Source organism: Diuraphis noxia, unplaced genomic scaffold (genome assembly GCF_037042655.1).
Source record: "Diuraphis noxia isolate RWA-SAM2 unplaced genomic scaffold, SU_Dnox_SAM2 contig0004, whole genome shotgun sequence".
NCBI classification, from domain to species: domain Eukaryota; kingdom Metazoa; phylum Arthropoda; class Insecta; order Hemiptera; family Aphididae; genus Diuraphis; species Diuraphis noxia.
Window position 1 is genome coordinate 53,794,348 of NW_028301714.1, and position 26,707 is coordinate 53,821,054.

General features: G+C 29.5%; 2 protein-coding genes and 1 pseudogene across 2 annotated transcripts; 1 reads left to right on the forward strand and 2 right to left on the reverse strand.

Moving 5' to 3' along the window:
• The first annotated feature begins 36 nt into the window (after positions 1-36).
• LOC107170560 (Growth arrest specific protein 8) lies at positions 37-5,272 on the forward strand. Its single transcript, XM_015520709.2, has 9 exons — positions 37-231; positions 306-541; positions 1,403-1,520; positions 1,586-1,729; positions 1,812-2,072; positions 2,168-2,335; positions 3,632-3,718; positions 3,801-4,010; positions 4,535-5,272. Exons 1-9 carry the CDS (start codon positions 229-231, stop codon positions 4,724-4,726), a joined length of 1,419 nt encoding a protein of 472 aa, XP_015376195.2. The 5' UTR covers positions 37-228; the 3' UTR covers positions 4,727-5,272.
• A 1,658-nt stretch (positions 5,273-6,930) lies between these two features.
• On the reverse strand, positions 6,931-9,041 carry LOC149056193 (uncharacterized). Its single transcript, XM_089226173.1, has one exon. It carries the CDS (start codon positions 8,771-8,773, stop codon positions 7,481-7,483), a length of 1,293 nt encoding a protein of 430 aa, XP_089082299.1. The 5' UTR covers positions 8,774-9,041; the 3' UTR covers positions 6,931-7,480.
• A 15,760-nt stretch (positions 9,042-24,801) lies between these two features.
• LOC149056194 (uncharacterized) lies at positions 24,802-25,338 on the reverse strand (annotated as a pseudogene).
• Between the last annotated feature and the right edge of the window lie 1,369 nt (positions 25,339-26,707).

A 26,707-nucleotide genomic window follows, 5' to 3' on the forward strand; every position in this document is an offset into this window, starting at 1 on the left:
ACGTATTAACTGTTTTGTTGTCGTAGTAACATGGTATACGGACATCTAATGATAAAACATATTATAGTCTTATAATGGCCAAGGGGCCTATTCTTGAACGGGGTCCATGTATAAACAACATTTAAATTTATAAAGGATTCGTATAAGGATTCCGTTCATGGATAGACCCTAATTCGTTTGCTATAAATTAATACGTGTTATTTAAACTACAATTTAAAAAAAAAAAAAATGGTAAGTACATGACTTTTTGAGAACACGTGTTTATTATTATTTAACCGTGTTTATCTATAATTTATAATTTTAAGGCACCAAAAAAGAAATCAAAAGGAAGCAAAGGCGGCCGTACAAGTGCCGGGATTGTGGATGGTGTTTCCATGGCTGAAATGTCCAGAGAACAGCTAGAAGGATTCGCAGCTAGAATGAAAAAAGAGTTGGAACGCGAGAGAGAAGAAAGGAACTTTTTTCAACTTGAAAGAGATAAAGTGTTAACGTTTTGGGAAATCACGAGACATGAGTTGGAGGAAAACAGAGCGTCATTGAGGCAAGTGAATAATTCCAAAATTATAAATACCTTGCAGTTATTATAGGTCAGTTACTAGAAGCCTGCAGATACTGCATTGTACCTACTACAATAGGTTGTAATTTAATTTTTGCCATTTTGAAATAGTCATTGTGTGTATAAAAAACAACAATTTACTTTGAATAACCCTCAAAGTACCATGAATAATATTTTTAAATTACAATAAAATAATTAAAATTCTTTTTATTGGTTTTAATATTATGTAATTTTTTCCAAATTTGAACTTAAAATGACTATGAAAAATAACTGTGCTTTTATATTTTTTAGATTATCTAATTACAGATTACACTGTTTGTGAGATTCCGTTTTTTTAATTTTCAATTTTTAATTATGAAAATTAAACATTTTATTGTTTTTAAACTACAAAATAATTTGAACATTTTTGAAATTTTGATTAATGTTGTCAAAATTTGAACTTAAAATACATATGAAAAAAAAAAATCCTGTATATAATATAGATCTTTAATATTTCTCAAATGCTATTTATATAACTATTTATGAACAACCTTTTATTAAATATTGAATATTATAATAATCAAAATATTTTGAAAATGTCAAGTACCTACTTAGAATAATATTTTTTCTTAAATAACGATTAAAAAAAAAAAAATCGTTGTATGAGAATAACTTACGGATGGAATTTATCCAATGTCTAACTTCAAACGCTCGTAAAAATTAATTTTACTTTCCGGCAACCTTTTCCCGCCTTTTTTTTAAAGCTACTAGGAATTTTCAATTTTTACGTTCTAGATATACCAAATAGTTTTCTTTTCCCGCTGGAAAAGATACTGAAGTTGAATGTATATACATTGTTTATAATAGGAACAAAGACAGAGAAATTGAAGATATAGAGGAAAAGCACCAGGAAGAAATCAAAATTTACAAACAAAAGTTAAAACTTTTGATGTATGAGCAGCATGTGCATCTATCAGAAGTACAAGTAGGTTGTTTTTGTCTTATGTTATTTCGCGTTTATATAGGTGCTATAAGTGTATAGATGAATAGGCTGAAAATATGGTTTCGTTGAAAATTGCTAATGACGAACATATAAACGAAGAAGAAGAATTAATTAAAGAAAACGACGCACTCAAACAAGAAATCGTCGAGATTAATTTACGACACATAGAGGAAATTAACAATATTCGATTGGTAACTAATAATAATTTATAATCTATTTAAACTGCGTCAATTGACATAAAAAATTAAGTTTGTTTCCGTTTTATATATGTAGGAGCATGCCAGAGTTATGCGAGAACTAAAAGATAGATTTATTTCTGACTGTCAAGTTATCGAAGGCAAGTACCAGAAACGTATGGAAGGCTTAAGGAATCGTATGGACTTGAAGAACAAAGTGGAAGTGGCTGAGACTGAGGCGAGGAAGAACAAGCGCATAGCAGAAATCATAGAAGACCACAACAACGCGTTCAACAACTTGAAAGAACATTACAATGACATAACTGTCAACAATTTGACGTTAATTGGCAGTTTGAAGGTTCAATAGTTTCATGCACTTATATAATATATCTTATTATAAGTTATATTCTATTGAATAGCTGACAAAATATATTGATGACTGTGGACTTGTAGGAAAAATTATTAGAATTAAAAGAAGACCAGCAGAGAGCGGAAATGGACCTGAAAGAAGTAACGAAAGAAAATGAATCGTTAAAAGGACCGTTGAAAGAAGCTCAAACTACCGTTGAGGAATTGACGCAAAAAATGTGTAATTACTTAAAGGACAAACAACGATTAACGGTAAGCTTATACTGTTTATGCCGTTTATGGTGCCTATACTGCCTTAATATTATCTAAATATTGTGTATATTGTGATAAGTTTACACATTTTTCAAAATATATTGTAGTATTTATACTATTTATAATATTACTTATTTATTAATTGTGTATATAATATGCAGTGATTGTAAAATATTATCACTAATCACAATTATAATATTATACAATATTTGGGGTTTTCTATAAAATAAATTGTGAAGGAAATTTGAAAAAAGAACTAATCCCATTTTTTTTATTTATTTACATAAAGCCCCTCGTCTGAAATGATGCCAATACCATTTACGACTATATACATTCTACTATTTGTGTAGTAACTATATTAAAAAATAGGACAGGTTATCTTAATGTAAAGAATCCTGATGCAGAATATTAAAAATTAAAAATAAATAACTATAATCAAGCATAAAAAGCCGAATATAAAACATATTTAATATACAAATAAGAAATTACAACATTTTTAACTAACTCTAAATCATAATATCAATTACTTTTTCTTGATTTTTATAAAAAATTACCTATATTTTTTTATGGAATTCAACTGACAAGATAAGAATTATAATATTGGTTATTTTAATTTAAAATTAGTTATGAAAATTGATTATTTCACCTAATTGTCCAGAGTTTATGAATTGAGACTAATCATAGCTGTTCTATAGTTCCATAAAATCAAATCAAATACATTTTTTTATGTGTAGGTATATTTGGTAAGTATATGTCGAGATTTTGATTTTATTTCTTGCTAATTACTATAAAATTACTCATGTTGAATGTTGATATTAGATTTTAAGTGTACAGCTTTTGCCATGTTTAATGCATACAATCGCAGTGTGTATATATATATATATAGAAAAACATGATTTTAATTCAATCATTGATAACAGTAAATATTCTTAATCCTAAAAACCAACAAAAGTACTAATAATACTATATTTTAATTTTATCTTTACCGTATGATTATTACCTAATATGTAATGAGTATGTCTATAGTACTAAACCTTTTTTTTAATAACTAAAAATATATAAGTTTATGTATATGTACGAATGTACGACAAGTTATTTTTGTGTCAAAAACTTTACATTAGTGTAATGATAAATTTGTAAGCAACCTGCAGTATCTATTGCTATATCTCCGACTAAAGATATACCTAAACAATAAACAAATACCTATATAAACTATATATTTTAGATTTTAGAAAAACATCATTTCAGTTGGAAAACAACAGATTATTTTTCGTTCGTGTTATATTATTTACACAGGTTCTTACTAAGCGGTTGAAACATTCGATCGATAAGTACAAGGACCTCCAAGTGAATTACGATGAGCTGAAAATGATTTCGGAAAAAGTGGGTAATTTTCAGATTTTGAGGCACCAAAAGGCTATTTATGACTTGAATGTATAATTATGAAATATTCGACTACGTTTAGATGCAAACCGATTTAGATAATGCGAAAGATGAGTATTCTGAAAAATTGATGCATCTGCAGATGGAGCACGGCAAAAAGTTGTTGGCAGTCGAACGTCGATTGAAGCGATCGGAAGAAACTGTCGAGGAAAAAGAGGCACAGATAGCCCGTCTAACTGGAGCCACGTCGGCGGACACTTCAATTGCGATGGCAATGAATGCAAAAACAGAGGTAAACTGCTCTTTAAATTATTGTTTAAAATAACGCAGTATGCAGGGTGGGGAGTAATAAGAGAGAACTTTAAGCATGCCATAGTTCAGATATTACCTATATGTACCTATGATGAAAATTTTCTGGGTTTAAAAAAAAAAAATAATATATTTCTATTCACCTGCACTGCACACGCGTTGTCATGACGTATACTGAAACATTTTTTTACAATATTTGTTAATTTTAATCTACAAACTATCATATTTAATGGTGTATTTTGGGTGATTCTTCATGGGGTGTCCAAAATTTTAATGAAAATACATATACTAAAATATAAATAGTAGACTATAAAATAAATGATAATACCTTCCAATAATTAAGCCGTTTTTTTTAATTATCTCTTTTAAATTTCTGAACCATAATTAAGAAAAAGAAAAACGTCAGTAGTATATATACCTACGTTTTTTTAAATTTTCTCATTCAATGTTATTATACGAGTTGTTTGAACTTATAGTCATAAAAAATAATGTGTTATCACTTTTCAGGCTTTGCTGGATAAGAAAAACCGACTGATCGAACAGATATGGAACGACCTGGCGGCTATAACGCAGAAATACAACGAACTGTGTAAAAATTTCAAAAGCACTCTCCGAAGCCACGGGATACAGGGCTACGACGACAGCGTTTTTGAATTGGTACCCGCCGACGACAAACATGAATATTTCGAAAACCTCTGACAACCATCGACTGTGACAACTGCGATATGATAATAATATTTACGTACATTTATTTATAATTTTTTTATTGTTTCGATGCAATAACGGCATGCGTGGACGTTTTGGTTTTTAAAATGTTTTCACATATTGATATTACTTAGGTATAAGTTATACATGTATATCATTAATTATAATACATATATATATATTATTTAGTAGGTACGTTTATCCGCCAACACCTTCTCAGTTAGGAAAACCCATGGTCAGAGGTACAACTTATACCTCTGATCATGGGTTTTCCTAACTTGAGAAGGTGTTGGTGGATAAATGGGGGTAGGTAAATTGAGTACGAGATAAGTTTGGTACATTTTGAAAGCGGTAAATTGAGTCCCGGGGAAAAATAGGTAGTAGGTAAGTTGAGTCCCGGAAAAAATAAGGCAGTAGGCAATTTGAGTTCCAGGGAAAAACGATATATATGCATTTAAAATTTAAAAATGTGCACTATACAATTTTTATTTGTGATTTGTGGACATTCATTGACAGCATGTATATGATTTTGAATATAGCAACATGCATTTTTATTAATTATATAATTATTTTTTATGCAATAAAAGTGCATGTTGCTATTTTCAAAATCATATACATGCTGTCAATGAATGTCCACAAATCACAAATAAAAATTGTATAGTGCACATTTTTAAATTTTAAATGCATATAAATCGTTTTTCCCTGGGACTCAAATGACCTACTACCTTATTTTATCTGGGACTCAACTTACCTACTACCTATTTTTCCCCGGGACTCAATTTACCGAGTTAGGGTCATTTGGGACTCAATTTACCAACCCCGATAAGTTGAGTACGAGGACACTCTTCTTGTAATAGTCAATGGACAATGACAGTCTGTAATTTATTGATGAAAGTAGGTACCTAAATACCATTTTGTGTAATTACTAATTTACAAATTCTATTCAACTTGGAATAGAAATAAAATTAATAATTATATATAAACAATTAGCACACAATTCATGCGTCAGAGGTGAAAGACAATTTTGACGATTTCAATTATTTATTTCAAATTTCAACTGTCTGTCTGTCACTATACTACACATTCTAATGAAAGAATATACTCTATTCAGTATACTAAAGTTTATTTAAAGTTATTTGCAAGCTTCCATGAAGTATGGTGGGTGTTGAATAATCTAAAGATACTTACCTAACTTGGCTAAGGGCTTTCTGGACTGTATTAGTCTACAGACAACCAGCAGTTAGGAAAGCCTATTTGGTGGATGTTTTAATATTTAAAAAATTTGTTTACCATATAAATAATTAGCTTTGATAGTCATCAGTCATTTATACAAATACCAACAAGAACAAATATCGTTTAATTAAAATAATATAATATGTAGGCATGTAAGAAACTTTAAAAAGTACCTACATAATATATTATTTTTGGTAATTTTTCAGTAGGTATTTATTATACACAATATATTACGTAAATATTACTTCTATCCATGTAATATTGAGTACTTGAAGTTTTGAAATAAGAAGAGAATAAAGATTAGCATGAGGATAGCGCCAAAATACTGCTTATTATAATTATTATATTTGTCACAAATAAATAGTTCGAGAGTTGTCTCCCCAGAACGCTAGTTGTCGATATGAACATGTCTGACATGTAATAAATTATTAATTATTGAGTATTACAGAATACAAACTATAGGACTAGTAAGATTTTAAAGGGGTTTATGTAGGCAACTTTACAGTCATTTTTTGAAAAATTCAATTATTTAAAATATGTACTGTTTTTGAACTCTTTCATTCAAAAGTAATTAAAATAACGGTCTAAAATTGTATACAAAATAAATCTTTGTCATTACTTACAAAATCAAAAATTACTATATTTATCTGGAATATAGATTTTTTTGCATTATATGTATACTATATACATTGATTTGAATATTTTAAATGTTAAAAATAATATTTCAGGTTACTTATATACATTTTAATTAGAATTATTTTATGATTTGTTTATATAAATGTATTATTAATTAAATCCTAGTGTTTCACACTGAATTATGGTATAAGTTTGTGAGAAAGCCTTCTTAATGTCAAGAATGCTATTGAATAATTTTTTTAACTCTGTCGTACTAATTGGCTTGTAAGAAATCTATTAATTTATGTATTTTCCTAGTTGTGTGTAAATATCTGAACAGTAACATAATATAATTTTATATCAATATATTTAATAACATTGTAATTATAATATATATATATATATGCATTTACTTTAATTACCTATTATTGTTTACATTAGAAAATAAAATAAGTTTATTTTGTAACTTTAACATTTATAAAATATTCATAAATAATTAATTTATCATATTAAAATTTAAAAATAATATCAAACTGAAGAGTTTAATTTACATTAAAATTTGTTCACAGCAATTGATGATTAATACATTTACCAATACTAGTACAAAAATATATTTTAAACAAAACATAGTTTGTTAAATAAATCATAAAAATGAATACACAGTTTATGGTAACCTTCTCACAAATAATACTATTCTGTTTAAAAGTATTGATATTCAAACATAAATTACTTATACAGTTTTTATATAATAATATATAAACTTATACCTAAGGAATAGGTAACTGTAGTATGCATTATGCAATAACAATGACACAAACATGAAAATGTCTTAAAACTAAAAAACACTTGTAAATAAAAAAAAAAAAGGTAGATTGTAATGCAATTTGTTAGAACTACTAGTTATACAATTCCAGACCATAAGTCATCGAGCACAGATTTTTTTATTGGTAGTTGGTGTTCACCGTGTTGGTTTATTGTAGACTGCAACAGAGGAGATGGTGAAACATGCAATGGCTGTTGCAACCACGTTGGTGAACTATTAGGTGAATCTATTTGAGTGTCAGCAAAGTACCTGGGATCGACTGGTACATCCTCATTTGTACTAAATACTGGCAAGATAGGGGAAACTGGTATTGTAGGAGAAACTGGTATTGAAGTGGACATTGGGGACTTCTCAGGATCTACTACTACATTATTAGAAATATTGTCACAAATTAATTTGTCCTCTTTCTCCAACCCAGGAGAATTAACACTACTGACGCATGGTAGAGCAGTATAGTTGTCTTGGAATGGAGAGGAATGCGATTTTTTCATATTCTCACCATGAGTTGTGGATCGTCTGATTTTTTTTATCGGCCCGGGTCGACCACGACAGGTTCCACGTCCCCGCCGTTGTCGAACTATCACTTTTTCTTGTTCAACAGCAATGGCCACCGGCTGCTGCATGTTCTGTTCTAGCTTCAACTCAGCCAACTTTTGTTGCAATTCGGATATCCGCCGCTTCTTAGCATTCAACACCTCTATGAATCGTGCCATTAGCTGTTGGTCCTCTATCTGTCGGCTGTCAGCCATCAATTGCATTTGGTTCAGTAGCCGTCGATTGTCTTCTAACTGGTGTTGTTCACGGTCCGCGGCCACGTGATCTAACAGTTGTTGATGCTTCCTCTCGGCAGCCAGCATGCTAATCAGTGGTGTGATGAACGAAGTGCACGCCAATGACACTGTAGCAGTTGAGCTCGAATTCACCTTCGTCAACTGAACCAAACCAAGTGTCGACAAGCCGAATGGTTTGAGTTTGATTTTCCATGCCAATGTCAGCAGTCGGTCATTATCTTCCCGTCGCAAATGGTATTCGTATTCCTCTGTCATCGGCTTGTCGCTAATGCCAACTAGAGCCGCTCGTGCGTCCCTTAACCAGACGCGAACGGCTGACGACTTATCGTCGTCATTACGGACTCTCGAACGTTGGGTCTGGTCAGCAGCCTTGTCACCGGTAACAAATCCCTCGTACGCTACACAATCACCGACAGTGTCCACGATCGCAGTTACCTGTAACGCCATCCGTTCCTGATCGTCAGCCGCCTCGTCACAAAATGACATTTTTAGATGTACCGTGACGGTGGGCGATTCGTTTAATGACCACTGACCTTTTACCGTCGAGAATTCGTAAACGTGTTCGTCGTCGACTTCCATTATCACAAGTTGTAAATCTCTCCAAAGTTCAATGTGAGTACGTTTTCTATTTCATTACACGATCAGACATATCTATAAATCTATATAGAATTATAATCTAAGTTTTAAACTCTTCCGATAACTTAAACCGTATAGTGCGTATTGTACGCCGACCGACAATTGCGTTAGAGACATTAAATAACAATTAAGAAACTGTATGTCTGCATAACTATTTACTATTTAGCATATTATTATTAATTTACTGCAAGCAATAACTTTTTAATTTACAACTGATAATAGTTTTAGATGCTTTGATAACGTTTATGTGTTATCGCTGTTATCGGTACCACAATGTTTTCGGGCCGATGCGTTCCGGTCGCGTAATCGGAGCAATATATCGGCGTTGCTAAAATCTACGTGGCATCATAGCCCGTAATTATTAATTATTACAACAAATAAACAAATCAATAAGGACATAGTGTCCTTATTATTTACTAACACCTTTTAATATAAAGTGTTATTGGCTTATTGTCGTTGTCCAAAATATACTCACCCAGTCACCGTAAAAAGACAATAAAAAAGTGTTTATGTTTTTAAAAACAATTTCGATAATCCACCTGTGATGGAAGAGTCGAGTTTTTGTTTTGTTTTTTTCTATTTTACTGTGTATGCCACTATTAACCTGCTGCAATTTTATGGCATACAATATCTGCGCAGACTGTATAATATCAATTAGATACCTATTAATAATTATATCAGACTCCCCGCCATACCAATAGGTATCTAAAATCATTAGTAGGTATTTACTGCCTAATGCCTATTCTATCTTTTAACAGCGAGATTATTTATTATAATGATTACAAGGACTTTAAAGATTTATTAAAGGTTAACTTAAAAAATTTACTTCACTAACTTTATTCCTAGCTGCATATAAAATTGATTACAGTAATTTAATAGACCTATACTTATCATGTTTAAGGGACCATTAATATAGTTCACTTTTGTTTCATTAAATATTTAGTGCCTGTAATTGGTTATGTAACGTGGCATTATTGTTGCGAACTAAGTAAATACTTTAATTATACATTATAAATTACGAAAAGCGTTTATGATCAAATCGAAAATGAGTAATGACTATAATTATTAATTATTATTTATTAATATACAAATACACGTTGTTATACAACGTATTAATTACATAAGTCAGATAACCAAAATGTATTTGTAAATTCTTAAATCAGTCGTAATATTATATGTTTCCCTTTACATATTATCATATTATAGACAAAACACAACATCCCCCATTTGTCTATTATGTTACAGTGACAGAGGACAGAGACTAGAGTTGTCCCTAAATTTGTTGGTAACAGAAGAAAATGAATTTAATGTGGCCTCTGAATCATAATGACGTCATGATATAATAAAATATAGTCGCAGATATTTAAAAATTTTTAGCAAATTTGACCAAACTTCTATTCAAACTCATGATATTGCCTTTTTTCTAGAACTTTGGACATTAGTCTAAACCAGGGTAAAATGATACTTTATATTTTTTTTGTTTATTTGATCATCTTAAATCACAATATTAATTGGTATAAATTATATAAATTGAATATGTATTTTAAAAATATAAACTATCAAATATTTTGATAAATCTTCCTAAAAAGTGAGTTTGTGATAGGGAACAGTAATAAGATACTAAAACACAATTATACATCTTTTAAACTAATAGGATACTATTCGCTATACAATTTTATATTTAATTGATTCTCTTAGGACATTTCGTGAGGTTTATCCCCATATGTGTTGCATTGGACTATATTGGAGTTACGGTAACGTCGCTGTTCTAATAATGGTTATAATTTTATACTAAAAAAAACATTATAGCATAACAAGAAACTATCATAAAACTAATTTAACTATTTTTAATGTTGAAATTATTTCATAATATAGGTAAGGTATACTATATATATATATATATATATATATATATATATATATATATATATATATAAGTAGATAGAACACATAATTCAACACTATTATGTTTAATTAAGTCTATATATCCCAGATTTTAGAAAAATAAGTTTATATTTCTCAAATAGGTATTGTTATTTATTTTAGCTATGATAATAAATGTAAACAGCATATGATTAGGTATGATATTAATAGATTTTTAGAGATTTCAGAAAAGTTTAGAGGTAGGCTAATGGGTAACAATGTAATCGAAGTAATCCTAATGCTTATGGCATTATTATCTAATTAAAAAAAAAGTCCATCTAGTGGGGGTCCACTAGAAATTTTCCTGAAATGGAGCCTGTGGTCAAATGGTCTAGTCCCCTCTCTCCCACTAAATATATGATCAGGCCTACAGTGATTACCAATCTAATTTTAATTAGGTTTTTGGTTAAATTCAAAACCGTCCACAATTTATTAAATAACTATCAAGTTAAAAGTCACAGAAAAGAAGTTAAGTACATTTCTGAATCCAACATCCATGGTCGTCGTTCTATATTTTTATCAGATGTGTGATCCATAGCCCATAGGTACTATAGCTTGTATAGGTATAAAGTATAGGTACACTGGTATACTGTATACAATATACATATTATGTTGTTATTGTGTGGTTTTTTCCCTCCACATTAATAAAACCAAGAACAGGTTCGTACGTGTAATAATATATAATAATACGCGTCTTGTATTTTATAATTACAGTGTTGTCAAGACGAATAATTACTTCTGGAAACCATATAAATGAATAATCGAAACAAGAATTCTAATAATAAAAAAAAAAAAGGAAATGTCAAGACATGGCAAGTAAAATGAAAAAAAAAGGAATAATATAACATAGGTATTAGGTATACTTAAACAGTGTGATTCACCAATTATGCCCACTTAAATTGCGATTAAGAATTTAGATACCTTAATATTTTCAAAAAAGTCATCAATTAAAAATTTTCGTGAAATAAAATCGACTCTCCATTGAATAAATTAATACATGTCATAAATGTCCTCGATACAGGACACTTCTTAATGGTATAGAAAATCTAATTAATTGCAAATATATTCTTAAATATTATATTAACTAAAAGAAAATACTAAAATATTAAAACCCTAATTTCTTGTTAGGAGGCACTGCTGGGAGCCTTCCTTTTCTGTAGTTAATGTTATTTTGTCATCACACTTACTTATTATACCATTGCATAGATTGTAAATTGAATAATTTGAATATATTTTTGGTAAATGTTTTATAGAAAAAATAGTTATGCACTTTTAGTGAATCACTCTGTATATATTGGCTCATGAAATCAAAAAGAAATACTGAAAACATTCTTATAGTATATTCATTTATATTATAATAGATCAGAAGCATAATGATATAGTACCGAAAATGTTGCACAGTAGTCTTGGGTACTTAGGTATATATAAACTATAAATATAACTGTGTGTTAATGCCGGTAATTTGTCAGCAATGATGGTAGATGGTTTCTATAGAAAATTCAGACTTTCGGAGCGTACACGGTAGATAATATAATATACATAATAATATGTGTTGCGTGCATCACATATTATAATATATATAATTAAATGATATATTATATGAGCACCCGAACACATTGTTATGTCCATGTGCAAGTCAATTTGCATAGGTATTAATGTATTATAATATATTATAATGTGGTTTGACGGGCCAAATTAGACGTTAGAGATCAATTGCACGCGGGATTCCACATTTCTACCTAATAAGCTTATTTTTGACCGTAGTATAATTCGTGCAGCGTAATACTTGTAAATATATATTCGTTTTATAGTATGATATTACTATTTATAATAATTTGGTCAGTTATCATTGCATAAAATATACACCTATATTTTCACTATTATTATAGAAATATACACTACGCGTTTACACAGGTAAGGCGATATAAAAAGATTTTATTCGTTCCGAATTTTCATTCATCTCTGAGTTAACTTTACGTAAGTTGCTGAAAATTGAAAAGTGTGATGGAATAGAACCTTAAAAAGTATTAACACACCAATGCTCACCACTTTAATGTAATATTCTACTATTATTTTTATGATATTATTACTTTTCTGGAGACGTCTGCTGCTGATAAATTGTACACCTCGCTAAATGTTTATTATACATTATATTAAATATAGATAAATTAATAATACAAACTGGCATTGAATATAGATATTGCATGAATTATTGTTTTCACGTTATAACTCTGCACTGGTTTAATATTATATAAAATATATCATACAAGTATACCCACAATCAATCTGGCAATCTAGCCGTACGGTATTTGCCATTTTCTGTCTTATTAGTAAATACGAACCATTTATATACTCATGGTTGCTAAAACTTCTTGTCATGTCATGATGCCATCAACAATTTATTACACGTAGACCTTACAGAAAACCATACGAATTATAGTCACTGAATAGATGAAATCTATTTATTCTATTCATTGCCTCATTATTATTATATCTAGACTTGCCAGGCTCTACAACGAAATGCGACATAATCCCAACAATCTTATCAACCTATACAGCTTCATATCAAAACTCTTCCATCATCCGGGTACTCAAAGCTTGCATCTCGACTGTACATGGCCCAGCGCTCTACTTAGCACTTGACAAACAATACTTAACTTTATAATATGTCTACATAGTCCAAAATAATTAATGACCTGTTCAGTTGACTATATAATATTATATATACGACTATACTGTGCTTGTACGGTACTAGGTATATATAACTCTTTTAACGCCTAATCAATTATCACTTATAACAGTCTAATTTTAATAAAAATATTATAAAATTTACTTAGATAAAGTAGCTATAAAAAATAAATCAACTAGGATTTATATTCGGGAGAAGTTATACGTATAAAAAAAACTAACAAAAATAAGGTCTTCACTTTGAAATATTTGACTTTTAAAAACATGTTGGGAGGGGTCACAACCAGTGATGTATTCGTAATTTTTTTCTAGGGCTCAGCATATAGACGTATATTGAGGGGAGAGGGGTGGAGAGCTTAATCCTCTCTCCCTCAAAAAAAAAAATTTCTCACCAAACATAAAATTAACTTATGGTGGGTCGGGGGGTATACCACCGCGTATTTATATTTAAATTGATTTATCTACCCCCCCTCCCCAAAAAAGGTTATCAGACATATTTACGCCATGCCATAGGATAAGATGGAGTATTGGAGTTAGAACTTACTTTTTATCACATAATTTCGTTCTGTTTGCCATGTATGCGGTAAAAAATTGATCTTATACATTTTTTCTAACGATTACAACTATAAGACAATTGGTAATTCAATAATACATTTTTAAAGGTATACGTGGGTATACGCGTGTATACCCGCGTATTTCTAGTAATTTTACTGCAGGGTATAACCCCCCTCCAATTGGTTGTGTCACTGCGTATACATTTAAAATTTATAATGATTAAATAAATATAATGTCCACGATTGTACGAATTCAAATCCCATTATGACCATAATACTATCACTATATTATAAAACTTGTTAAATTTCCTATTGATATGTGCATGAGTGATTGGTATATTTTATCTTATTCGCGCCACCACTCGATCGCATATCGTATTTCATACAAACCTCGCGGGGAGCCGTCTGCACTCTGCCACTCTACAAACTCAAATCTACGTATTCCGATTCGTTATGTATAATATTAATATAACCGTGTTGGTAATAGAGGTAACAATTGTAGGTATAACTAATGAAAATTTATCGACAAAATGCATGTCAAAAAAAAAATCTGGTTTGGGTCTAATTATACTGAAGAGTGAAACACGGGATGCCAAAATATCGGTGCGTTATGCACTTATACGTTATGCGTCAGCAATGTCAGCCTCATCAGAATACTTCAACTAATCAACACAACAGAGCTGCTAATCTGCTATTGCTCATTATTTTAACAATATTGCCGGACAACTGCAACAATCCAACGTGCAACAAATGATGAATTCAAAATGGAAACTTATGAGTTATGAATATAAATTATAAAATTCACGTTTGATCGGTTTTTAAGCTTTTATGCTCAAATTGAAAAAATGCACTAAAGCTCTTTGAACTTGAAAAATCATTTCCCTTGAACTCAAATTTTCTAGTCCTTTTAAGGTTGTATGTTGTGCGTTTTTTTATTTCCATTTGTAATATGACCAGTGCCGTGTTTAGGGGGTGGACCCAGTGGGCATGTGCCCAGTGCCCACCCACATTTTTATATAAGTACTAGACTAGTGTAAGTCCGATGCTCAATGAAAGTATGAGGAGGGGGTAAAACCATTCTGAACTTAATTTTTGTGGCCCATCCACAAAAAAAGTTCTGGACACGCCACTGAATTTGACGTGATAATTTGGGATGATGCGCTAATATTGAAAAGCAGTTGACAGCTGTAGCGGGTGCAGTGTAATACTGTGGAAGTTCTTTAGTGGGCAAAATAAGCAAGGGTGAATGGAGTACTCCGTGGTTTCATTGTCAAAGGTCATTTTTAGGTTTAGGATGCCAATAAGTAGGTACTAGTTTTATTTGCCACACATCATCTCTTTTCTTGTTCTTAATAGTTTTTGTATTAAAACCTAAATGTTTCTAATTCCAACACAAACACAATTCTTCAATTATTTATTGAAAAACCAATAGTTTAAACACATTTAAATGAATTGTTCATGATTATTAATTTATTTATCACAATGGTTTTAAAAAAAAAATTTTCATTTCGAAATTGTATTTATTTAAATAAAAAATACTCTCATAAATCTTACGGAATCTTTGAGATTGTTACACGAAAGTACGAAACCCTTAGATTTTGAGGAACACACTTTGGGAACCACTGTTATAGATTAGGTAGTAACTTATACATCGAAGTGATGGAAAACAACCAGAGTCCGTTTAGTTTTTGGTAGTAAATACTAAATACAGTACTTTTATCCAACTCCACCAGATTTTACATTTCTGTAATAATCACAGCGTCCCTTTCTAATTAGATGATTTAGATCTTATGTTAAGTATACAAATTTCTAATTAGCATTTCAATAAATCATATGTTTCAGTTTTTCCGTGTTCTTCGATCACATAATAGTATTAACTCCCTCCCTTGAAAATATTAATTCATAAATCAGGTCACGACAACACGTTGAAATAATATTTATTAAGTATAATAGCAGAATATTGCTGCATCAAAATACGCGTAACTATCTATATCAATCTTTGGAAATATTATTATAAGGAGGTGTGCGGCCTTGACAACGAGGTCCCACCATAATATCACTATGTTTTCGTCGGTTTTCTCCCGTACAGGCCGTACACCTGTTGCACGCGTGTGGGCATATTCACGATAATTATTCTATTATACATACGTGTAATAATATATTAATATGTATCTATAATATAAACAATATATTTTATATCGCATTAATTGTTGCGCGAATGCATTTCCCGCGTCACGTCATCGCACCAGCTGCTATATAGATACGAAAACGAGCGTCTCTCTAACGTGGTATATATATGCCATGTTATTGTTGTTTCTATATATTATACCCAATGCAGGTACACGGGGAACATATGTGCGCGTCCTGAGGCCCCCGTGGTCCACCGGGAGACTGCTGCAGGGGAGGACGGATGCTGGGGAGGCGCATAACTAATGCGGTGGCGTGCGAACGGTACCCATATAATATTATAATACATAATAATATAATATAACTTGTGCGGTGGTGATGGTGAGCACGGCGGGAGAGGAGGAGTGGCGATGGCAGTGTTATATTCTTCTTCTCGGAGACTGCGCGCACCTTTTGACCTCGGAGACGTCGGTCGTTCCCGGCAGGACTGCAGCGTATCTTTAGATCTCGATCTGTGTATAGTAATATGCATATATATATGTAATACTAGGTATATACGACGACGGCGAACCGCGGCGGTACATATACCACGGTCGTAGTGGTGAAGGCGACCGTGGTAAAACAGACGACCGAGGACTGCAGAGGAGAACAACAACTGCAGTGCCGCCGCGGTCCGTGACACAACCCATTATTATTATTATATTATTTAACAACCGACGCTATATACATACATATACATATATGTATATATTCAAACGGATATATAATAGGCACAGCGGACGAGCGATATGACCGCCGGTCGTTTATCGGGTGCCATCGCGAGGAGGCCGTCCGACAAATTGAAATTTCCACCGGAAACTCGCGTCACGCGCTCCGCACTATTTGGTCCGACGATTGATCGATCGATCGCTGGTTTGTATAACAACGTTGATGGTAAGGTAATAATATTAAAAGTTTTATTCGCTGGCAGACCGGCGCGTGACTTGTACGAGACGAACGCGGCAAAAGAGGAGCGGATGTCGTCACGAAATGTAATCGATTTCCGTTTGAATTTCTAAGTATTTTAGCATATTATGCGCCATAACACGATTACTGTTATGGGTTTTAAGCAACTGTGGTTGTAGGTATACTATTGAAAGTACGTTATTAAAATATAATACGACGCAGATTCACATAACGACCGCCATAATAACGAATTGTCGCAGAGCACGAAAATATAATAATCAATAAATAACAATATTATGTTGTTATAATAAAATAACGCGTTTAAATATTATGAAATATTATGATATATTATGATATATTATGTAGGTATGTGAAGTCGAATAGTTAGACGAAAACGGTTTGAGAATTAATATGTTTGTAAAAGTCAAAAATAATACCCGAGTAACGTGTAGTTCCATAGACTTTCAATCGAACATGTGTTTTCTATTTCTCTGGGAATAGGCCTCCGGGGGTCAGGCATTGTTGTTTGAGATATTACCCAATAGTTAATACCCCTATATTAATAAATGTATACATACGATAGCATGTCGTATTTTTAATTTTTTAATCTGTGAATATGATTTTTTTTAGCTAGATAATATATTATGCTATAATTATTAATGTACATGGCTGAAAACAATTGAATAAGAGCGCAATACCCACGAGCATGCAAAGTCCTATATGATTTAAAATGTCTATACATGGTGTTATTTTTAACAAAGATCATTAGTTCAAAAACTTAGAACATACTTGAAAATATTGTTATCTTTTCTGAATTCATTAAAAACAAGATTTAAAAAAAAAAAAAAACAGTATATTAGAGTTTTTACTTTTTTTTATAATTATTATTATTTTTTAACTTTTTGACTTTTAAGAATGACTATTGAGTAATTACAATTGACAACCTACATTTTTAATTTCATAATCTGTATAATTTAATATTTTTCGAAGTATTTCAATGTTATGTTGAAAATTATAATTGAATTTCTTATGAGTAGTAAATTAGTTATAACTTATAAGTATTTAAAGTTTAAAATATGAATGAAGGAGTGGATGAATATTTTGCGGAAAATTCCTGTACCGCTGTACTAACTCCGCACATCAGAACTTTAAATATTTATATTTGATTTACCACCCTTTTGACCTTCAAATTAAATTTTCAAGACATTAAAATACTTCAAAAATATTTTTCTAAGAGTATAAAAACAAACTGTATGCTCTCATTCAAAAAAGAAAGAAACTTATAAATGGTAATGATAAAAATTCATAAAAATATAATTTTATAATGAAATATGATAATTTTTAAGGACTTAAAATTACATAAGTAAGTCAGTTTTATAATTATTTATAGTTTTTGAAATATTCAATTTCTTAAGTTAAACTTGATCAAACTGTAAATTTTCGCCTAACCTATGAATCTAAGATTATAGATCAAACTGATAATTATTTATGTTATAATGTAGTTTTAAAAAAATTCAATACAGCCTTATCTATTATGCTTACGTACAATCACTACACTCGTTGATATTATTTAAATGTCCATAATAGGTCAAGCAGATTTCTATAACAAATTTTTAATATAGTATGTCAAAAAATAAAAACTGAATTTATTTTGCAAATATACATGGTACCTAGTACCTACACTAATTATTGTTCTGGAAACAACATAAAAATCTAGTTTGAACTATTTTAGTATTCGATGATTGTATTACATTACAACTTTTTTTTAAATAATCTTGCTGCATTATTTGGTACATTATTACTCTTTTTGAATAATAGCAACACATCCATTAGCGGTCAAATGATTTTTTCATGGTGTATGACTATTTGTATGATGGGGCGTGGCTGATTTATTAACATATGTTATAGGTATTTTTGATCTTTAAACATATAATTTAAGTTTACTATTTTATATCTATGTATAAATTATTGTAAATATTGAAAAAAGGGATCTACTCACCCCCTCCATTTGACCACCTCTGATAATATCTTAATCTTATATTCTGAAGTTCAAAATATTTTTTTGAAATATTACTGGTTAATAGGTAGACCCAATAGATAATAAGCATATTGCTTTAATATTATGTTATGTGATTTTTTACTCCACTCAACTAAAACTTACACAAGACTTACAAACAGTACATAAATAACATTTTTATGTACCTAGTACCTATATAGTAATATAATATTATTATAATAATGTATGGAAACCTAGAGGACGGTTAATACTTAAAACAAACTGAAAACAGTCATCTACATTGTAGACATAAACATTACACATAATATACCAGATAAATAATATTAAATAGTTGTAATTAAGATGTAATAGTGACAACAGTGTATTATATTTAATATAGTACCTACCCCGTGGTTTACATGTTTCGTATTTACGAGTGGGAATTTGTTAATACATAATTTTTCGTTTTTGTTTCCTATATAATAATGTAACCATGCAGTATTTCAGTACTTGCTAAATTAGGTACTTATATATTGACTGTCGTATTATTATTTTATGTGCAATATATTTGCAATATAAAAGCTTGCAGGTTTGTAGTCAACACGATGTATTTTACATGATACTACAACGATAGTTTAAAGGTCAAATTGTCACAACACGATAATAACATATTATAATATATAATATCATTGATCGTTTATATTATTACTATTACTAATACTTGCTTTGATATCAAAGCAAAATTCGTTTTATTTTTTAAGTATACAATATACATAATACATTAAATGATTTAAATATATATTATATATAAAATGTGTTGATAGTATAATTTAACGTAGCTACTTATTGTGCGAATCACTCAAACGAATATACTTTTATACAAATTCGTATCTTATGAGTATAACATTAAAAGTTAAAGCAAAAGTACTGACAAATAGTTTTAATAATACGTACAAATTAAATACGATGTCACCGTATCTACCTATCTACCTACAACTGCAGCTCTATTATTAGTCTTCAAATTAGTGTGTCGCATACGAGTAATTCGGTGGATGGGAGAGAGGCAGGTTGGAACCTACAATTTGAAGTAAAAGATGCCAAAGATATGGATATTTTTAAAATATACCTAATTTATAACATTTATTTTTTTAAATATGTATGTGTGCGATCATTCCAGCGCGGTATACTAGCGAAATCAACCTGATTAAATGACAATTCGTCAATAAAATATGGTGTAATAATATTATGAGATGCAAACAATTATTAAAGTCATCAGAGGTGTGATAAACAAGCCCCTAAAGTAAACAAAATTGAAATTTAACCTGTAGTACTACGATGCATAAGCAACGATATTTTATAATATTATATTATATTATATAAAACATTCAACAGATATATAGGTAAAATTAGAGAATTATAGAAACGTAGGATGGATTAGAAGTTTACAAGTATGAGAGGATAATATGTGGAAGAATGTACCTACTACTTACCTTTTATTTCAGAACAGATGATTTTTTTTTTTATCATATTCGGATAAGTATAACACGCTCCTCAAGTCTCAATATTTTAAAGTTTCTTGAAAATGTTTTTTTCATTAAATTGATTTTACATATTATTTTGTATACTACCTATGTTATATTATTATAACATTATACACTTTTTTGATAATAAAAATAAATTGACATATTAAAAATGTATTAAACTTTACTCCTTGACACTGACAAGGTACTTTACTAACTGTGAAATTTCATTTTTAACAGTTCCTAGTCATCTAAATCAGGACACGCGTTATGCTTATATCATTATAAAGACCATACAGTTAAAATATTCCACGTATATTAGCCATTAGGTATACACACTGCATAAATTTAGAATCTTAGGCATTACATACTGACCAAGTTAGCAGGTTTAATAGAAAATGTAATAAGTAATTATAATATTAGATTTTCACAATTGATGGTTAGAATATCAATTCAAAGTATCGTAAATGAACATCTCTCCCGAAGGTAATCCCCATGAAAAATAATTTATTTTGTAATCACAATGTGAGGTCATGTCGTGTTTAAGTGTCATCGAGCAAAGTGGGTTTCTTTTCTATTCAATCTATCAGTCGAGAGATATTATGCTTATAACTAGTCAAAAGTCAAATATATTGATAATTAGAAATTAAATGTAGGTAAATAATACGATATACCAGCACAGATTCAGTAACGTGAATGAGTGGTTTTTTTGTTGACTATGTTTGAACTGGCCTTAGTTTGGATATAATGACAATACGACGGATCGTATAACCGATAGTTAAGTAATACGCATCTAATTTGAATATCATGCATTTTAAAATACAATGATTATAAAGTGAGATTATCTTTATTTTGATATTTGGGCGTGTAAACTTATAATATTAAATACCAATACATAGAATATAGAAATCAATACTTATCTCCCTCTCTTCCTCAAATACAATGTCGTACACTTAACATTAAACCACATCATCGTTCGGTAACGCTATTAAATCTGAAAAAAAAATACTTTTATGAAATATAAATTCACAACGCTAAATTATTAATATATATATTAAGATATTCAAATGTGTACAATATACAAAAAATTGCTATTATATTACAGGATGCATTTAAAGATGATGCAGTTTTAAGCTTAAAGAACTTCTCACAAAATAATTTTTAAAAATGGGTTTAATTAGTACACCATGATAAATTACCTAAATAATCGTAGAAAAACTGTCTGATTTAAATGGATTTAAACAATATTTTTCTGTACGAAAAAAAAGAATAAATTATTGTTAATATTACAGTCATCGATATCTGTCAGTTGACAGTTATTAGTTTATTAATTATTACTTATTAGTATTAACTTAAGTATATTATAACGGTTATATTATGTTTTTCTTTTATATTATTGTGTAAATGACAATGCACATGTCGATAATAATTTTGGAAGATAAATGGAATTATTAAAAGAAAAATTGAATTTATAAATAAACTAACTCGAAATTTTTTGAAATCAAACTATTTTAATTTTGAAAAAGTGCATGTACAAGTTGCGTATATTGCAAAGACCCTTTAAAATATTTCTGTTATTAAATTGTTTAAATTGTTTTACAATTTAAGATTAAACATGTATAAATATAAAATAATACCATAGCGTTTCTGTGGATCATAATAGAGTTAGAGCCTTAATCGGAATATTCGAACAATACCTCATGATGGAACAATATTTAGATTGTATAAGTAGGTAAAGGGTGCGTTTAATAGAAGTCACTTTTAAAAATCTTCCCTCAGAGTATTAAATAATAATTGTTTGACTCCAGTTAATGAGTTAACACTTTTTTTTGCATAAAAGAAATAATATAATATAATAATAATATATATATAATAATATATAATAACTCATAAGCCATAATACCGAAAAATAATTTTTATACTTTTATGCCAACTTCACCAGTTAAAATTATAAATAGGTAATTCAATAATGTATAGCGTGTAAGTACTTACTATATACCTACTATCTACTTATGCTCGTGTTATATTTTAAACAAATTCTAATAACATTAAACATTCAAATAATGTCGACATAATTTTTACACTACAAATTTCATCAAAGATCGTCAAATTGTTGTGCATAAATCGCTACTGATATAGTTCGAAAGTTTTTTCATTTTGTTTATATAGGTAGGTAACCAATATAAAATTATTATTTTTATTACTTATTACTTATCAGTTGTAATATTTATTTACACGTAACTTATAAGTATGTTCACATTAATTTGTAAATTATAGATAGAATGATATAATATATACATAAATGAAAAATATATTTCGAATTCAATTGATAAATACTATTGCGCGTCTTTTAATAGTATAGTAGCTATGGTATGCAAAACTTTGAAAAATAATAAAATAAAATGAATATATTAAATTTGTTTTCATTCTAGAATCACTATTATACGATTTACTCGATCAAATACGAACCAAACCATTAAAAATTCAGTGTTACGAAATACATTTTATTTATTGATCATTATTAAAATATCAACGTAAAATAAAAATGTAGTCTGGTATACAATTTATTACGATATCGAACAGAAGTATGTTTTAATAGTAATTGGATTTGAATTTCAATTAAAATTTCGATTAACGTATTATAAATCTTAATATATTTTAGATATGTAACATTCAATCAATTTCAATAAATAAATGTATATTTTAATTATGCACTTATTAGTTATCACAGCCGGTAGGTATATTCTTTTAAAATTAAAACGTATATATCATATATGATTATTTATTTTATGCATCTGAATCGTGCGAATGAAACGACACAAGCGAGTCAATAACAAAGTTATTATTTATTAGTTATTAGTAATAACTTATTACTAATAATTTGATACCTGCCAACATTATATCGTACTGACCCCTCACATATATTTTGACTTTGGGGTCATTGAAACCGCTAATAATCACGAGGGTTACCAACAACGTGGGTCGGTATGTTAATGTTTAAGCATGTTTTAATTTTAACACTTAGGAAGCGACCCAAAATTATGCATTTTTTACCGTAGAAGTCAAGTACAAATATATAATTTGTTAACATTTTTGCCTAATTATTTATTATTATTACAATATGAAATAATTGTAGTTTTTTTTTTCAATTATTTAAGAACAACTACCAGATTTGAATTAATCCATATCTCTCGTAACACTTCTACAGCAAAATTACAAATAATTATTGGTCATGTTAAATAAGTTTATTGTTTAAATGCACGTAGGTACCTATATATGAATCAAGGACTGAAACCAAAAATTCATCGGAATCCTGATTTAAATATTTTAGAAACAGGATCAGATATTCTTGGTTCTTTTTGATTTGATTAAAATAATTTCTTTATGTTAACGTCTTTAATCATTTTGATTTCTTTTTCTTTTTTTCGAAGTCATAAGTACAGGAACTATTAGTTAATTCTATTAATCAAAACTAACAATTTTAATTATAAGAACTGTAAACAGAATTTGTTGTTTTTTTTCTTACTACAAACCAAAGCATAAAATATAGTATTTTCTATCTATAGAAAGATAAATTTATTTTTAATTGAATTTCTCAATGAATAAAACCGTAAATCCTAATTTATCATCAAAATAAGAAAACACAAGGTAAGTACATTAATTTTCTAAAAAACAGCTAATAAACAGAACCAATTTAGAAAAAAAAATACAGTAAGTGACACAATATTGTATTTACTTAACTTCAACTTTTATCCTCCTGTCTCTTATACTATGAGTTGAAAACTTATCAACAGTACTACCTACCTATATTTAGTACTAATATAATTTATAAAGTATAAATACCAAGGGGTTTTATACATAACTGGGTAAAAAATTAGATATTAGATTTTTCTTTTGATAGTATATTAATAATATGGAAAAAAAGTATTTAGGAATTTTGCGAATTGAATCTATAATTTCTAGGTATATACTACCTAGCGGCTAGCGGAAGTAATGCTAACAGAAGTCTCCACTCCGGTCCTTGATACCACGAAAAAAAAGGTATACAATATATTATATATGTTACAGTAAATGATGTTAGATGGAAATTAACGTTATTCGTCGGTTATTAACGTTATTTACCAAAAATACACTGGTAATTGTTGTTATAGACCAGTTATGCACGTAAAACTCAAATACCTACTACAATTTGAAAAATGATGTAGGACCTAGGTATTTTTAAAAATAGAAAAAATGCATTATTATTTTTTATTTGGTTTTTACAAGTTGTATTCCCATGACATTTACTATTTTACATAATTTTTCAGCCCCATGGTAGACACAACGCTTATTATTACAACCAGTCTTACAATGGCAACACTGGTACCCTTGAGGGCCCGCAACCGAACTATTACTAGCTGCTTCCCTCAGTTTCAACTGTATACCACCTGCTAATTTTATCACATTGTCCATGTCTAATAGATTTTCTTCGCAAGCCGCTATTTCTTGGCATGTGTAATAGTATTTAAGAAAACCATGTTCCATACTTATAAAATAATTAAAACATTTTTAATTTTAATAATATATTTTTTTCATTAAGAATTAACTTTTAGAATACAGAGTTTGTATAAGTCATGTTCAACTTGGGTGACAACTGCCAGTATATATCGTGGAGAACCACGAGCTCTATCAACGTCCAGTATAGTACACGTACTGCGTAAAGTTGTGCTTGTGACTATTTCAAGCTGAGAAACTTTCTAAGGAAAGTTTCATCATTTTCTCTCCTTGTTTTTCTAATTTTTTTTAATTTTTACGAGCAATACAAATATTTTATTGACGATCATCTAAAAAAATATTTAAAATAATTTAACGTTATAAAAATAATTTTTAAATATTTTTATTTTAGTTTTATTTGTGTTATATTTATAATTCGGAAATTTATTGTTAAATAATTAAAAAATATTTAAGTACCAAGTTCTGAATTTTTCCTGCGATTTCTATAATTTCATTTCCAATTTCGTCTTTTTTGGTGATTGGTTCATTGGTAATTTGTTCTAAATCTTCTTCCGTAAGGACCTCTTTTATTTCATCATTTGGAAGATTAAATGACATTAAACCAATTCTAGCCGTGCAGCCAAACATCGCCTCATATAGCGTTCTATTTATGCCAAATATGTAAACAATAAACATTAAAGCAGCCATCCAAGCAGCTAGCATTTAGTTAGCAGTTAGCAACGTCTCTATTGACTCGTTCAACAGACCCTTGACTTTGACTATGTCTAGGCTTTCCGTGAACGATTTTGACTTTATTATATGAAGTTCATTAATCACCGATTTAACGAATTCTCTTCCATTATCGGATTGCAATATTGCAGGTGCCACAAATAACGTAAAAATATCGATAAGATAATAAACGATTTCTTTAGCGAGTTTTGATTTTAAGGGTTTTAATATTACGTATTTAGTCAGATGATCTCGGTAATTCATTATGAAACGATAGTTATCATAAATCATAATGTTGAGATTGCATGTCTATAAGGTCAACTTGTGCCCGTGAGTTGAAAGTTGACTCTAAAATTGGTTTGAATACTAATCTTCTCATTGGGTGCGATACTTTTTTTCTGGCACTGAACACATAATTTTAAATAAACAATTACTGTTTCGTTTGTTATATTGCAATACTCGTATTTATTTTCCAGTTCTGCCATCATACGATTTCGTCCTCCGTGGCCGATAGCAGAATGTGTTCCGTGAAGAATATCAAACAATTCGTTAATTTAACGTGATACAATACAAAATTTTTTTCATCAACTAGTCTAATAAGGCGTTCTTTTCCATTTATTTTTAAAATATCGTACTTACGTACTACACGATAGTTTTTCATTGCTTTAGCTTCACCGACAGTTTTTAAACACGTTTTGATTTTTTAACTTGTTCAATATTATCATTGTAGTGTTTATAAGACAAAAATGGGTTATTGTCATCTTGTTTGTTCATAAGAATATTTTTCATTTTTTCGTTGAAAATTGTGTGAACTGCAGTCTGTGAATCGATAGCCATTTTAAATAAATGGTAAATACGATGAAAGTTGTACACATACTAAGGTAATAATCTATATAAATTTTCGATAGGTATGATATTTTAA

Bases quoted from the DNA above. Each gene is read 5' to 3' on its own strand.
- LOC149056193 (XM_089226173.1), bottom strand. From the start codon at position 8,773: ATGGAAGTCGACGACGAACACGTTTACGAATTCTCGACGGTAAAAGGT.
- LOC107170560 (XM_015520709.2), top strand. The intron at 1,730-1,811 runs GTAACTAATAAT...TTATATATGTAG, and splicing joins AAATTAACAATATTCGATTG to GAGCATGCCAGAGTTATGCG. The intron at 2,073-2,167 runs GTTCAATAGTTT...GTGGACTTGTAG, and splicing joins CGTTAATTGGCAGTTTGAAG to GAAAAATTATTAGAATTAAA.